Below are 16,662 nucleotides of genomic sequence, written 5' to 3' on the forward strand. Positions count from 1 at the left end.
TGGAGGTCCTAGTGAAGTTTTTATCTTATTTTTTTTAAGATGTTTACATTGTTTCTTCAGGAGCATATAATCCTGAACACAATGCTCAGCTGGTTTGTCTTTATATAAATTGGATCCCTTGATGAGTTTACCCTTGGCCTCAAGACATTCTATGCCAGAGCAGGGCTGAGAGAGAAAAATCCTACCTGTTTGTTTTTTAGATTTTAGATTTAAAGTTTATTTATATGCCGCCCTTTTCCCTGGGGGGACTCAGGGCGGCTTACAACTTAAAAAGGGGGGAGGGGGAGACAAACTTTTAACATATAAGACAAATACATAATTAAGAACGCAACATTCATACTATTCGGGCGGGTTGTAGTCTTAGCCCCAGGCCTGACGGGATAGCCAAGTTCTGAGGGCTGTGCGGAAGGTCTGGAGGGTGGTGAGGGTACGAATTTCCACGGGGAGATCGTTCCACAGGGTCGGAGCTGCCACCGAGAAGGCTCTCCTCCGCGTAGTTGCCAGTCGACATTGACCGGCACATGGAACTCGGAGGAGGCCTAACCGGTGAGATCTAATAGGTCGTGTGGAGGTAATTGGCAGTAGGCGGTATCTCAAGTATCCAGATCCACTACCATGGAGGGCTTTATGGGTGGCAAGTAGCACCTTGAAGCGTACCCGGAGATCGACAGGTAGCCAGTGCAGCTCACGGAGGATAGGTGTTATGTGGGTGAAGCGAGGTGCACCCACAATCGCTCGCGCGGCTGCATTCTGGACTAGCTGAAGTCGCCGAATACTCTTCAAGGGCAGCCCCATGTAGAGCACTTTGCAGATTCCAGCCTAGAGGTCACAAGGGCACGAGTGACTGTTGTGAGGGCCTCCCGGTTCAGGTAGGGGCGCAACTGGCGAACCAGGCGAACCTGGGCAAATGCCCCCCTGGTCACAGCTGACAAGTGATGTTCGAAAGTCAGCTGTGGGTCCAGGAGGACTCCCAAGTTGCGGACCCTGTCTGAGGGGCGTAATGTTTGACCCCCCAGCCTGAGAGATGGAATACTAGCCAAATTGGTGGGAGGGAAACACAACAGCCACTCGGTCTTATCTGGGTTGAGCATGAGTTTGTTAGCCCTCATCCAGTCACTAACAGCTTCAAGTCCCTGGTTCATCACTTCCACCGCTTCATTGAGTTGGCACGGGGCGGACAGATACAGCTGGGTATCGTCCGCATACTGGTGGTATTTTATCCCGTGCCGCCGAATGATCTCGCCCAGCGGTTTTATGTAGATGTTGAAATGTAGGGGGGACAGGACCGAACCCTGCGGCACCCCATATGTTAGGGGCCTGGGGGTCGATCTCTGCCCTCCAACTAACACCGACTGCGACCTGTCCGAGAGGTAAGAGGAGAACCACTGCAAAACAGTGCCTCCCACCCCCACCTCCCGCAGTCGTCGCAGAAGGATACCATGGTCGATGGTATCGAAAGCCGCTGAGAGGTCAAGGAGAACCAGGATGGAGGCGTAGCCTCCGTCCCTGGCTCTCCAGAGGTCATCGGTCAATGCGACCAAAGCGGTTTCTGTGCTGTAGCCAGGCCTGAAGCCAGACTGGAATGGGTCAAGATAGCTAGCTTCCTCCAAGGACCGCTAGAGCTGAAAGGCCACCACCTTCTCAACAACTTTCCCCACAAAGGGGAAGTTGGAGACTGGACGATAATTGTTAAGAACGGCTGGATCCAAAGATGGTTTCTTCAGGAGGGGTCTCACCACCGCCGCTTTAACTGCGGGGGGAAAGACCCCCTCCCGAAGGGAGGCAGTAACAACCGCCTGGATCCAGCCCCGTGTCACCTCCCTGCTGTTAGCAACCAGCCAGGAGGGGCACAGGTCCAGTACACATGTGGAGGCACTCACAGCTCTCATGGCCTTGTCCACGTCCCCAGGGGCAACATCCTGAAACTCAACCCAGGGGTGGTCTACCAGATTATCCCCTTGTGCCTCGGCTGGATCTGCAGAATCGGAGTCCAACTCCGACCGAAACCGAGCAACTTTGTCCGCTAAGAACTGGACGTAGTCCTCAGCTCTACCCTGCAGGGGATCCTCCGCAACCCTCCTATTTAGGAGGGAACGGGTTATCCTAAACAGGGCGGCTGGGCGCGACTCAGCGGAGGCAATCAAGGTGGCAATATAAGCTCTTTTTGCCGTCCTAATTGCCCTGATGTATTCCTTGATGCACGATGTTAGAAGTGCTCGGCTCGATTCGGATTTGTTGGACCTCCATAGGTGCTCTAGGAGTCTCTTCCGGCGCTTCCTCTCCCGGAGTTCCTCGGTAAACCAAGGAGGCCTCCTGGATCCACTGCCTCAGAGCGGCCGTAGTTTTTCTCTCTTCCTTGAGATTTAAGTGGAAATTACTGGCTGGAATAACTGCACTAATTGGGAGAATGTTTGTAAGAGTGAGTTCTCAAATCTCTCTTTGACTGTAGTAGAATGGAGATGCATCACTGCTTCAAGCAGGTGAGAGATTTGCTTACTAGGTTGTTAAGACCATTTGTACAGACCATTCGGAGTTTTGAATTCACTTCCGAAATTGCAATAAGTTCTATTTCTGTAAAACAGTTGTTAAGTGCTTTTATGATTGGCATGTCTGAGAAGTGATTGCTTTCAGGCTGGTTAGCTAAGTAAAAAATTTGTTCAGACATAATTAAGTTCTGTAAGACTAGAGTATAATCAATAAGGGAGATGGTCTTGAACCGGCCCAATGAGAGAATTTACCACGGGTACTGAAAGATCCATTCAATAAATGAAGAATTAGTTTGGTTTTAGTTTGTAGAAGGCACAATCCCTTGTAATATCCTTTAAATTACAGCTGGTTTGATGGAACTGAGTGAAAAGTGTCTTATCACTCAATCCTATCCTTGCAATGAAGTCGCCTAAAACAATTACATAAGATGAGGTATTATTTGATATGAGAATACTTACCAATGCTTCAAATTTGGACCATAAACTATTAAATTGGGATCGGTTTAGGGATGATGGAAGATAAACAGTAATAATTTAACATTATTAAATTTTAACAGCATAGACATTGCATAATACTTCATAGGATATAGCTGTATAACATTTAGGCATTGCTTAATTGAGACTTATATACACGATGTGCACAATTATTAGACAAGTGAGTATTTTAACCATATCATTTTTATACATATTTTCTAACCCCATGCCAAATAAACTTGAATGCTTAGTGGATATAAGCATATCAGGTGATGAATATTTGTGTAATAAGGGAGGGTGTGGTTTAAAAAAATCAACCTCCTATATCAATTATCAGGCACCTTCTTTTCCTAAGGCAATATGGGCCAAAAAAGATATTTAACTGATCTAAAAATTCAGAAAACTGCACAAAGTCTTTCAGAGGGATGCAGCACACTTTAAATTGCTAAAATATAGGGGCATGGTCATGTTTTGTTGCAAATAGTCAACAGGGTCACAAGAAACTTGGTGAGAAAAAAAAAAGATGTACATTAACTGCCAAAAGCTACCAGAAACCCATTATACTCCAGTGCTGTTGTATTCTAGAATTTCAATCTACGGAAGTGCCCAGAAGTACAAGACATTCAGTGCTCAGAGACATGGCCAAGGTAAGAAAGGCTGAACAGGATACATAAGTTGAAACAACAAGACTGGGCCATGAAATATCTGAAGACAGATTTTTCAAAGGTTTTATAGATTGATGAGATGACACTCTTGATGGATCAGATGGATGGACCTGTGGCTGGATCAATAACGGGCACAGAGTTTCACTTCGACTCAGAAACCAGCAAGGTGGAGATGGGGTACTGGTATTGGGTACTGGTACTGGACTGGTATTATTAAAGATGAGCTGGTTGAACCTTTTCGGGTTGCAGATGGATTCAAAATCAACTCCCAAACCTATTGCCAGTTTTTAGAAAACACTTTCTGCATCTTTCAAGAAGACCATGATTTTTATGCAGGACAATGCACCATCACATGCATCAAATACTCCACAGTGTAGCTAGTCAGTAAAAGCATTAAAGATGAAAGAATAATGACATGGCCCCATTCCTCACCTGACCCAAACCCTATTGGGAACTTGTGGGCCCTTCTTAAATGGGAGATTTACACTGAAAGAAAACAGTACACCTCTCTGAATAGTGTCTGGTAGACTGTGGTTGCTGCTGCACAAAACGTTGATCGTCAACAGATCAAAAACTGACAGACTCCATAAATTGAAGTCTTATGACTGTTATTGAAAAGAAGGGTGGCTATATTGGTCACTGATTTTTTTTGAACTGCCAGAAATGTTTATTTGTACATTTTGAGTTGTTTGTTTATTATTCTCTTTAATAGACACAAATGAGTGAGATGGGCAAATTTTGATTTTTCATTTAGTTGTATAATAATTCTGCACACTAATAGTTGCCCAATAATTATGCACACATAGATGTACTCCCAAGAAAGCCAAAATATCACTGTTACTTTCTTAAATATTCAGGTTTGAGGTTTATTAACATTTTGGATTGACTGAGAGCATTGTAGTTGTTCAATAATAAAATTAATCCTCCAAAATACAACTTGCCTAATAATAGTGCATACAGTGTACAGGTAGTCCTCTACTTATGATCACAGCTGAAACCTAAAATTTCTGTTGCTAAATTAGACAATTGTTAAGTGAATTTTGCCCCACTTTATGATGTTTCTTATCACTGTTGTAAGTGAATCACTGTAGTTGTTAAGTTAGTAATACAGTTGTTAAGTGAATCTGGCTCTCCCATTGACTTTGCTTGTCAGAAGTTTGCAAAAGGTAATCACATGACCCCAGGTCACTGCAATCATCTTAAATATGGGTCAGTTGCCAATCATCCAAATTTTGATCACATGACCATGAGGATACTGCAATGCTCATAAGTGTGAAAAAGTGTCTTAAGTCACTTTTTTTTAGTGCCATTGTAACTTCTAATAGTTACTAAATAAACTGTTGTAAATAGAGGACTATCTGTACTTAAACTGCCACACTATCTGCCTTATCCTGCTCCAGCAACTTGTGAAAGTGAAAGGGATTTGTACCCATTTAACATACAGATTATTGTCAAGCCAAGTTTCTTGAAGCAGGAATAAGAGAATTCAGCAATGTAATTTGTAAATACAAAGTCTTAAGATTTGGCATTTCATGAAAAGATAGTTAAGAATTTAGGCGCATACAATTGTCAGTCTGAATTCCCAGGAGTGGCAACTGCTAAAGGCAGATCATGAGGGACAGTGGAGTCACAGGTTACTTCATGGTGTTGATTATTAAGATGAGCTGTTAAAGAAATAGTTTTATTATAAATGTCAAAGCAGTATCAGTATCAATATTGATAACAATATCTCTGTATATACACAGTTGTTTTGAGGTTCAACTTCCTTCTTCCTAGATTGTAATTGTTGTTTTTCTTTATCATGAGGGTCAGTATTCCACAGACTCAGGTCTGGTACAGGTGTCTCTGGATCTGTGATTCCTACTACTGCTGGTGATGACGCAGATATGAGAACAATAGAACATAATGTATTCAAATGTAATCAATAGCTCATGACTTGGTTTTTACTTGAGGTCTCTACTTGGCAAGGTAGCTTGCTTGATCCATTAAGTTCTTCACCACATTGATTTCCTTTTGTTGTGATGTTTGTCTGCCCACAATGTGATTTGGGGCTAAAGTTCCTTTTTTGTTTTGTTTTGTGGGGTTAGTAGAAAATGAGCTTGTCAGCTTTTCAGCAAAAGAGCAGCTAGGGGGTAGTAGAGTATTGGAAGACTCAGTTGCAAGAGTCACTGACTGCTTCAAGCTTATATATGATGGTTTGTTGCTTTTCCTAGGGAGGTCGCTAAATAACTGTCCTAGTTCTTCCTCATCCTCCATAGAGTCGGCTGATGTCAGTATCTTTGTTTTAATTAAATCAAGGGCATTATGCCTCTTGTGCTTATCTGAGTCTGACCTTGGAGTTGGTGGAACATTCTGCTGTATAGGTATTGGCTGGCTGATTTCATCAGCTCTGGGACTTGCTGCCCTCCCTTATTTGATTGGCTCTCCTCCCCAAGTTTAGCAGAGGCTGTACACATGTAGGTATAATTTGAAAGCCCCTTAAGAAATATCTGTTTAAAGATCTTCGAAGAGAGTGTTAAATGACTAAAAGCTAGCTTTATTCTTTCAAGACCTTGCCATATGGAGCCAGGAGATTTCAGTAAGTTTGGCTGGAATATACTCTACAGGGAAGCAGTTGTGAAAGGGAGTAAAGTACTATTCTTTTATTTTCCCACCTAACTTTGTTGAGAGGATTAATTGCCACCTGCAGCAAAATCCTGTGACGTTGTTAAACTAGCTTATCCTTGGCAATTTCCATACATATGAGGACTTGTGCATATGTGAGTATTTTGAGAGAGTTCTGGAGCAGCTGGATTGGTGACTGGCTTCAAGTCAGATTTAGTTATATTATTTTCCATTGTAGCTTTAAGTTTATCTACTTTCTGATTGACATTTAATAGCTGGTTAAAATTGCAATAATTGTTTTAGCAGTTAGTGGGCAGTTCTTAGCAACCAAATCTGCATCCACGTTTCAGTTTTTTGTGGCTTTAAAGATGTTCTCTCTTTCTCCTGTGGAAACTTCATCTTCGGAAGAAGAGAAATCACCCTCTTCCCAGTCATGTAGGGCGTAAGATTTATTGGTGAAGATTGTGAGGGAGGGAAAGAGAAAAAGGAGATCCTTGTGCTAGAATAAATCTTTTAGTTTCAGTTGTCTAGAAGTTGCTGCCACCTTAGAATGTTCAGAATGCTTGGAATTTTCTCTTTGTGGCATCTCAGGCTTGTTCTTCTCTTTAGTCTTTCTCTTTGAGTTCTTTTCTGTTCCTATCGTATATGTCTTGCTGTCTCACATCATTGGCAGGTATCCAGTGCAGTTAGACTCCAGGCTTTAAAATACTAGCTAAACTTAATTCTAAAGTTCTAAAATCATTAAGCCTAAATGTGAAAAATAGTCATAAGACACTTTTCTCAGTGCTGTTATAAGTTAGAATTGTTGCTAAACAAATGGTTGGAAGTCGAGTACTTTAAAAGGGCTGATAAACCTATATTGATGGTTATATAGATTCTTACCTTACACTGGAAGTATTTCTATAAGTGTGAGGTTTTTTTGATGCTACATCCACCTGGATCTTGATTTCAAGTGTCTTAACTCTGGGTTTCTTTCTCTATTAGTTATTAACCGACCGCCTATGGTGAGATCTGTTTCATATAGTTCTAGTCCCTCAACTTTGGAACAACCCAGTGGAGGAACTATGAGTCCTGCTTCCAAATCTGCTTCTGGCCAGGAACAAAACCTAGGTAATATAAATAGCGAAGGATTGAGTTTGTTTTGCTAATTGTAAATATTATAGAGTTTTTAAAAAAAAAATATCGTATAAAATACATACAAAGTGAAGAATAATAATGCTGTGGATGGCTGTTCTCCATACTGCCATATCAATAAGAGTTTATAAGAATAAAGTGTTTTTCACAATTTCTGTAGATAAATGAGATACAGAGTTTTGATGCAACAACTATAATTGCTTTAATGATTGTGCAGATGATCATCTCATATTGCCGTCAGGAAGAGCTATGGCATACTTATACATGGAAACAGGCCAACTATGAATTAAAGCTAGGGCAACAACACTATACAAACATATTTTAAAATACTGTAGATCAATACACTAGTGAATTGTATTTACCAAAATTATGGAGTAGCCATATAAATATTAATGCAAGCAAGACCACAATGTATGTAATGATCTTTTATCATGTCCCAAATTAATTTAGTTTTCAAGTAAAATAAAAATACTAAGTAATGTGGCTACAAGCCATATTGAAGATCAATGAATGACTAAAATTTTATAAAAGAGAAATTATTTTAGTCCATTGTCTGAATGCTAAACTGAATGATAATTATGATATTCCTTTGTTATTCTCTGAAGAGTTTTAGTGGATTGGGTTCAGATTTGGTTATATTTATAGCTTCCATAGCAAGTATATTTTAGACCTAGAACTGGTATAGCATTGACTTAAATCAAATATTGTCTTGCTAGAATTGAACCTTCACATCCTTTATATTAACTCAAAGAGCCTAAATGCTCTCTAAAAAAACTTTGAGGTATATAAAAGATTTCAGGCATTCTTTGTTTTAGCCCCCAATGAACTCTAAATCCTTAGGGAGCCTCCCAGCCATTGATAATATGGAGAGTTGAACACTGATGAGGTGGTAAATGCAGCTGAATTTCTGTTATTGTTGAATATAATTTGTTTGCTACTGAGGTTTATAGCTTATTTAACTCAACAATCAAATATTTTTCAACAATGAATAAAGTAATTCAATATTTTTTTTGGTACCGGTAATGTACAACATTTGGATTTTATTTTATTAAATAATTATTTTGTTTCAACTTCATTATTTAGGAGAAAAAAGAAAAAACAATGAAGGTTATTCTGCAGAGAATGCTAAGAAGCCACGGGTTATAGGAGATATTCCTGTTGAACTGATCAATGAAGTGATGTCAACTATTACAGATCCAACAGCAATGCTTGGTCCAGAGGTGAGAAATGTACTTTTCAGAATTAATTAATGTCAAATATAAGGATAGCATATTATATTTTCTAACTACAGTATCAATAGGTATATTGTCATACCAAGACATTTTTTAAAATTTCAACAGTATTGAATTGATTTTAATTTAAAGGTGATTTTTCATTATTAATACATTAATAGAATTCAGCCTAAGTAGGTGCCTCATATTGCCTGGATTTTAATTCCTAGAATTCCTACTCAATATAGCCATAGCTAAGAATTCTGGGATTATTAAAAGTAGTAAAATGTAGCCAAATACATCAAGCTGCTAGTATTTATACTTATACAAAATGTAAGTATTGTATGTATACACTAGAAAATGACAAATTTAAAAATAAATTTTAAAGGATATTTTTAATGGCATAGCTGGCACATAATTTCATTCAAGCATCTTGTCTTTTTGGATGTGACCTAGTTTTATGATTTTCATTTTAAAATGTGCTCATGTTTAGAAAGGGAATTGTTCATGTGGATTATACTACATATCCATACATATGAAAAAAATTAACGAAGGTCATGTAAAGAAAATTTATAATGTTTCATGAATTTAGAGTAATTTGCTAGATTTACTTAATTTATAGTCTGCTCAACTCCTAAATGATGCTAAGCAGCTTGCAATTAAAAACTCAGCATATAAAATGATCCAAATAAATTGTATCATATCAAATCAAACAAATCATATACAAAAGAAAACAATAAGGGGATCCAAAGTCTGTCTCTAAACTTTATTCCGTAACATAGCTCATCATCTATATTTTCATTAGATTAATTTGAGGATTAGTGAATATTAAATTCTCATTTATTTGGTTTAGTTTAGATCCTTTTCCTCTTCTTCCCCCATTTTTTCTTCTATCTCCACTAAGCATTGTCAAGAACTTGACAGAAAATGTGACTGCTTGGTTCTTTTTGCTTTCCACACTCCTGTTTACCCTTTACTAGATCTTTGTGTCCCAGGGATCTTCAAGAGCTAGTAGAGTTGTAAGAAAGGATGAAGGGACAGAATTTATGCATTGGGCAACTTTTGTATGTAGCTAGTCAGCTAAGTTGTCAAAAAAGGCATTCTTTGCATAGTTGTCTTAGTTCTCAGCCGGGGTGATTTCCGGCTGCTACTACTGCCGATTCAGTCAGGGATGCGCTGTATGTGTGGATATGTGCTATGTGCACATGCACAGTACTATAAAACTACTTTTGTGCATGTGCAGATGCAAAAAACAAGATGGCGGCATCCATGATGCCGCCAATAGAACAAGTCAGAGGCATGGCCAGTAAAGTTACTACCTACTCAGCCAAACCGGTCTGAACCAGTAGGAATCCACCTCTGGTCTAACATTATCTAAATTTAGATGTTTGTAATTGAGAAGATATATTAAAGCAACGATCTCCAACCTTTTGGGTGCCATGGACCTCTTCCATGGGGGAAAGTTTTTCCAAGGGCTGGGTGTGTGTGTGTATGGTTCCGTGTGCTGCCTGGATCCTGTGCATGCATGGATGGTGCTTCGCTCATTTAGGCAGCCCAGTTTCTGGTGGGCTGTGGACTAGTGTCGGTCATGGCCCAGGGGTTGGGGACCGCTGTATTAAAGGACACAAGTAATGTCGAATGTTATCTTGTTGTACTTTTCAAGTAAGAATTATGTGAGATTTTTCATTTTAAAAAAAGTTAGATATAAGCTGATTGACAGAAATACTTTTTTCTTTAGCAAGAACTTGTAATGGATTATTGAAACATTTTTTTCACATGATAAACATCTAGCCAAATAATTTATTAAATATTTAATCTGAATTGCTGGATATTTTTCAGGTATGTTACTTATTCAGTTAGAGATACAACCTTGAACAGAAGTAAATGTCATCAAAACAGATGGATAAGATTTCCAACTCTGTTTACTGAGATATGTATTAACTATATATGAAAAGGGGAAAAAAGGATTCCTAAAATAAATGTTGAATCATTTTTCATTGTTTTTTTTTCTTAAAGCAGACTAATTTTCTGTCTGCACACTCAGCTCGGGATGAAGCTGCAAGATTGGAGGAGCGTAGGGGAGTGATTGAATTTCATGTGGTCGGAAATTCCTTAAATCAAAAACCAAATAAAAAAATTATGATGTGGCTAGTTGGTTTACAAAATGTATTTTCACATCAGCTACCCAGAATGCCAAAAGAGTATATTACTCGTCTAGTCTTTGATCCGTGAGTATCATCTCTATTTTTTTCTCAAAGGGAATGATAGAACAAGAAAGGAGATAATATTTATTGAATGGGTTCGTTTTTAAAAGTTGAAAACAAGCTTTTAAATCTATGGATTGTTGATTTGGGACAAAAGAAAGATGACAAGTTAGGTATCTAGATAGCTAGGAGTCTATTTGGCAAAGTGTAGTGTTTGTAATTTTTTTGATAGAATTTTCAATCTTTAGACAGGCTAAAAGATAAAGTTAAAGATTGGGATTTGCATTTAGTGATTCATTGTAAAGATTGTTCCAAATAATGAGAAATAGGAAATACTTAAACTTTCACAAAGATGATTTATAATTGGAACAGGAAAGAGGAGAATTTGGGCAATTCTTGCTCCCTTCCAGAATATTCTCTGGAAAGTTGGTGCAGGAATTGCAGGTACAATTCCCTTCTATCACATCAACTTGTAATATTAATATTAATCAGGGATGGGATTCAGTTTGTTTGGTATGGTTCAGGCGAACTGGATGCTAATTTTACATCTGGTTCGCCAAACCAATAGTTGCAAGGACTGCCCCCCCACCCCTCCCCTTCTCTCCTAGGAGTCTCCACACAGCCCATTTTGGATGCCAGTTAATTGCAGGGCCCATGCGGAGGCTCTGGGAAGGTGAAAAATGGGCATTCTGGAAGTTCCAGAAGTCTGGAAATGGGGGTGTTTCTGACCTGGAAGCTTGAGGAAAACCTCCACAGCCTGGGGAGGGCGAAAACGTGCCTCCCACCGCCATGGTGCAGGAGGCCAATTAGGCCACGCCCACCATGGCCATGCCTACCCAGCAACCGGGCAGAGAACCGGTTGCTAAACTTTTTCAATCTCATCCCTGATATTAATGTTTGGCTCTTCAAAACAATCATCAATAAGACATCTCTAGTACTGCCTTTTTATCTGCTTAATACTTAAATCCCTTCAAGACACAAAACTTAGCTATTTGTAAGATTGCCTGCTGCAATTAACTCTGTTTGCCCTATGACATCTAGCAGAAGGATCAGCATACTTCAAGTCCCTTTGATAAAAAAAATGTCACCTATTTGTGACTTAGGAAGTGTGCCTTCTCTGTGCTACGTCTAGGCATGTTTGATTCATATTTCAAAAGATTTGAAACATTATCAAGATAGTTGTTTGAAATTTATTCAGAATAAAAAATGTGGAGGAAGAGGCATTCTTCATTTTTCTGGTAAGAAAAACTACTAGCCTTTTCATTCAATCACATACTAATTCAAGCCCTGCTAGGAGTATTTTAGAAGTTTATATGGACCCTGATAGTAACATGAACGAGAGTGTGACTGACCTGGACCAAGTTCAAAATTGGCTCGCTGTCTTTGTCAAACAAGTAGCCCTTAAAATTGATTTAAGAGGGGACAGGAATGCCTACAATTCTGGTAAAGGCTTGAATGATGTTGATAAACTACAGGTGAAAATCCAATTCTTCCCAGTCAGACTAGTTCTTTTAATAGACAATGTTCCTTCTCTCTGAAAACAAGACACAGAATAGAAGTTGGCATTATTCAGTAGAGCTGTTTCCATATTGAAGAAATGAGTTCTTATTCCAGTATAATAATATGGGGCAGGAGATAATCATATGAAAGTGAATCTAGAAATGCAATCAGAATATTTTACATTGACACAGTATCAGTTTTCTCGACACTTTCTTTTGAAAATAAAACTAATTGGTATCAAAATCTATGCAAATATATTCTATTTATAATCACTATGGCTATGAAGGCACCAGTGATGGGCATCATTAATGGGTAATATGGTTTTTATGTCAGGAAACACAAGACCCTTGCATTAATAAAGGATGGCCGTGTGATTGGTGGTATCTGTTTCCGGATGTTCCCATCTCAAGGATTTACGGAAATAGTTTTCTGTGCTGTGACGTCTAATGAACAAGTCAAGGTAAAAGTAATATTAATTGCATGATCAAACAAGTCAGTGGTGGGATTCAATTTCTTTTACTGCCAGTTCTGTGGGCATGCTTGGTGGGTGTAGCAGGGGAAGGATACTGTAAAATCTCCATTTCCTCCCGATCAGTGGGACTCGGGAGGCACAGAATAGATGGTGATGGGGCAGTTACCATTTCCCCGAACTACTCAAAATTTATCTGGAATTGGTTAGAACCTGCTGAATACCACCTCTGAAACAAGTGTTTCAATGCGCAGGTTTAATTGGATTTTATGTGACCCCATAGTCCTGATCTTGATCAAATTGTGAAAATTATTCTTCTGCCTAAATTGCAGTTTACTTTTTAAAAAGGAACCAGAAGACTGAATAAAACACATGGCAAAGTAACATTCTCTTGTGACTTAATTCTACTTATACCACTTAGAGCAGGGGGTCTCAACCTTTCTAATGCTGCAACCCTTTAATACAGTTCATCATGTTGCGGTGACCCCCAACCATAAAATTATTTTATGTTTTCTGTATTTTTTCAAAAATGTGTGTTTTCCAATGGTCTTAGGTGACCCTGTGAAAGGGTCCCAACTCACAGGTTGAGAACCACTGACTTAGAGGAAATTTACTTATGTGTCTGTCAATAATAAATGTAGTATCTATATAAGTCTTCCATCTTATTTCCAGTTTGGTCCTAATGCAAATAATAAGGAGATATATAAGATGGAAGGAGATGAGTAGGAAATTATGTGCACAATTGGAATATTTTTTATCTTAGCTGAATATGGTTGAAGTATATTGAAAGTCACAACCTATTGTAAGGGGTGTAGGTATTATTATTAATATAATGTTAATTATAATGTTGAAAAATATGTGGTAGCAATAAAAACCATAGTTTCCCAACTTTTAGACTCTGTCTATAATAATGGAATGATTTCTTTTTTTACTAAATTTTATTAAATAATTAGTTCTATTAGGAAGATATGTGATGTGTGTTAATCATTCAAAAAGTTTTGTGTATTCAAAGGCCGGAATAACTAATCATTAGATAATAGATCTTGAATGAACTATAATGATGATCTATGCTTGCTCATTGCAGGAAGTTATTATATCCTGATATGGTATGTCTGATTTTCTTGTATGCTGGTTGCTTAGTAATAACCTAACCAAACAGAATGATCAAGGAAATTTAATCTCAACAGTATGCTAAGTTTAATATTTTAGCAGTCTTAAGTAAAAAGAAAGCAAAATGGCACAAAACAAAAGAAAGAAGCTTTGGTCTAAAGTAGGTGAACTAATAATGAAACTTACATTTACATGGGTATGCAAAATTAATAATGCAGTCTGATTGTATGAGTGTCCTGCAAACTTTACATCACATTGTGAATGTCGCTTCAGAAGGTTCCCTGGTCCCTGCATTATCTTGAGGGCACTGTGGTCCAGTGGCTAAATGACCTAGATAATTGGCCATGGGCTCAAGCACTCTAGTAATTGCCCATACATAATTTAATTATTAATGATTTTATTCATCATTTGTATTGTGCATTTTTAAAATAATTCACTCTATTGGTGTTTTATATTTTGATACACATTTTATATGCCTTTTTAAAAAAAATTTATGCACTAATGCTGTATTCTGTTACGCCTTACAAAATAAATAAATAAATAAAGTAATGATGCTGGGGGAAAAGAAAACCTGACGGGAAATTATAACATCAACCCTAAAAGCATGTGGCATTAAGTGCCTCATTAAAGGTAGAAAAAAGCAAGAAAAGAAAAAATAAAAGAAAAAATAAACATAGAGTCGATAAAATCCTTCCTGCAAGTTACAAAATAAGCTCAGACAAAGATGCAGCATTTCCTGCAGTATTCCCTTATTCATTTTCTCAGGAAAGATAGGCTAGTTATAACTTCTTACTCTGGTTAGACTTGGCTGCAAAGTATTATTTTGAAAGTAATTTTTGGAAGCAGGATCTAACATAGCTCATGCAATTGGAAAAGAAAATGTGATAATCATTACTTCTGCCAGAAGACAAAAACTTCTGTTCTCACATACACTTCTTAGGGGTCCACATTATTTCTGTATTTAAATTGCTTTATTGCTGCAAACTGCAAGCATCCAAGTTTTAATACATTGTAATTCTCAATTGATAAACTGTCACCATAATTTCTTTGCAGGGTTATGGAACACACTTAATGAATCATCTGAAAGAATATCACATTAAGCATAATATTCTCAATTTCCTTACGTATGCTGATGAATATGCAATTGGCTACTTCAAGAAACAAGTAAGTAGAACTTTGGGAGTAATTTTCAACCTGTGTAACAAAATAAAATTTGAATAACTGTTAGACGCACAAAGAAGACTTTCAGAGTATTCTTATTATCTGAAGGAAAATATTATTATTCATTGAATTTAAAGTCTATTGTTAATATACAATTGACCTAAAACAAAGTGTTCTGGCAATTTAAGCTAATCAATTGTATTATAGTGTAAGTTTTCATTATCGCATTAAATACTAATCTTTCACATGCAAGGTTTTTTTTTGTTACAATTGATTAATTGGGCACTTAAAAAGCTAAAGTAGTTTTGTTTCTGTTTTTTAGAAATCTATAATTCTCACTATATCTTGTAATAATAGTTCATTCTCGGTTGTATTTTCTATTGCTGCTATGTGACGCCTCTGTATAATATATATTTTCTCCCTCTTGCTGTTTTTGAGAGCTTCTGACAGTTGCTAGAGGAGCTGTAATTATCTCTGGATAGTAACCACTGATGAATTACATGCTGACCTTGAAAAGATATATTGTATATCCTGTTTCTTCCATGTATTATATTATATTTTCATACATTTAAATTAAGGGTGGTAGTAACTGATCTGTCAGGTTGCTGAATTGCAGTCACCAAGTACATGAAGAAAAATACCACTACTGTAAAATATCATAGTGTCTTCAGTAAGCATGTAAAAATACATTGGTTGTTTTTTCCTTAGGGCTTTTCAAAAGATATTAAAGTACCAAAAGCAAAATATGTAGGCTATATCAAGGACTATGAAGGAGCAACTTTAATGGGATGTGAATTGAATCCAAAGATCCCATACACTGAATTTTCAGTCATCATTAAGAAACAAAAAGAGGTAAAATGATTTCCCTCAAAAATATATACTAATATATACTAATGTTTTTAATCCATTAGGAAAGCTACTCAGGAGTCAGCATAATTGTACAACATTTAGGGTTTTTTTTATTCCAGTGATACAGCACCAAATGATACTAATTTTTCATGGGAAACTTCTGAAGGAAATGAAATGGCTTGAAACAACAGTAGAATGACACTATTTCCCTCTTGTCTGTTTTCTGTGTATCAGTTGAAAAACATTTAATGATAACTTGACAATGGATTGTACAGATGGATATCATTATAGATAATTCCCATTTAACGACTGCCTCAGATAGCAATCATTACAATTGTGATGAAAAAGTAACTCTGCAACCAGTGCCCATATTTATGACCTCATAGTGTTTGTTTTTTTCTCTGTCATCAGGCATTTGCCATTGTCATTAGTTGTATGTATTGTCTTTTGCCTGTCATTTTATTCCACTCCCCTCCCTACCTGAGCAGAGATTGCCTAAAAAGCTATCTCTTCTTCATTTGCTTTTGTTCCCAATACAATAAATTCCTAAAAAATGCTGACTGCAAATGCAGCTCTTAATTAGTTGATTAAAACTCTTTGGCTAGCTCTTGCTGCTGCTTGACACTGACAATATCTAATTAATTTTAAGGCCTTTTTGAATCCTAAGCAACATGTTGCTCATAGCCATGAGTGCATTAGACAAATGATCAAGCACATTCCTTTCTATGTGTATTCCCTATTGCGTACCTCTTATAATTATTTTTTCTGGAAGGACTATAAATACAATGATCAATT

General features: G+C 37.6%; 1 protein-coding gene across 4 annotated transcripts in view; it reads left to right on the plus strand.

The window, feature by feature from the left end:
* The window catches only part of KAT2B (lysine acetyltransferase 2B), an 87,726-nt gene that overhangs the window by 57,165 nt on the left and 13,899 nt on the right, over window positions 1-16,662 (plus strand). For 3 of the 4 annotated variants that reach the window (XM_087712847.1, XM_087712844.1, XM_087712848.1), the window contains exons 8-13: window positions 7,214-7,339; window positions 8,447-8,583; window positions 10,591-10,802; window positions 12,612-12,738; window positions 14,911-15,021; window positions 15,727-15,870. In XM_087712847.1, the coding sequence (XP_087568973.1) occupies window positions 7,214-7,339; window positions 8,447-8,583; window positions 10,591-10,802; window positions 12,612-12,738; window positions 14,911-15,021; window positions 15,727-15,870 (857 nt within the window). The remainder of the gene's footprint in view (window positions 1-7,213; window positions 7,340-8,446; window positions 8,584-10,590; window positions 10,803-12,611; window positions 12,739-14,910; window positions 15,022-15,726; window positions 15,871-16,662) is intronic. The other variant, XM_087712845.1, reaches the window with a different exon arrangement.

Source organism: Thamnophis sirtalis, unplaced genomic scaffold, assembly GCF_051295495.1.
Source record: "Thamnophis sirtalis isolate CommonGarterSnake01/CBP01778 unplaced genomic scaffold, rThaSir2_p1.2 scaffold_4, whole genome shotgun sequence".
In the NCBI taxonomy this organism is placed as follows: domain Eukaryota; kingdom Metazoa; phylum Chordata; class Lepidosauria; order Squamata; family Natricidae; genus Thamnophis; species Thamnophis sirtalis.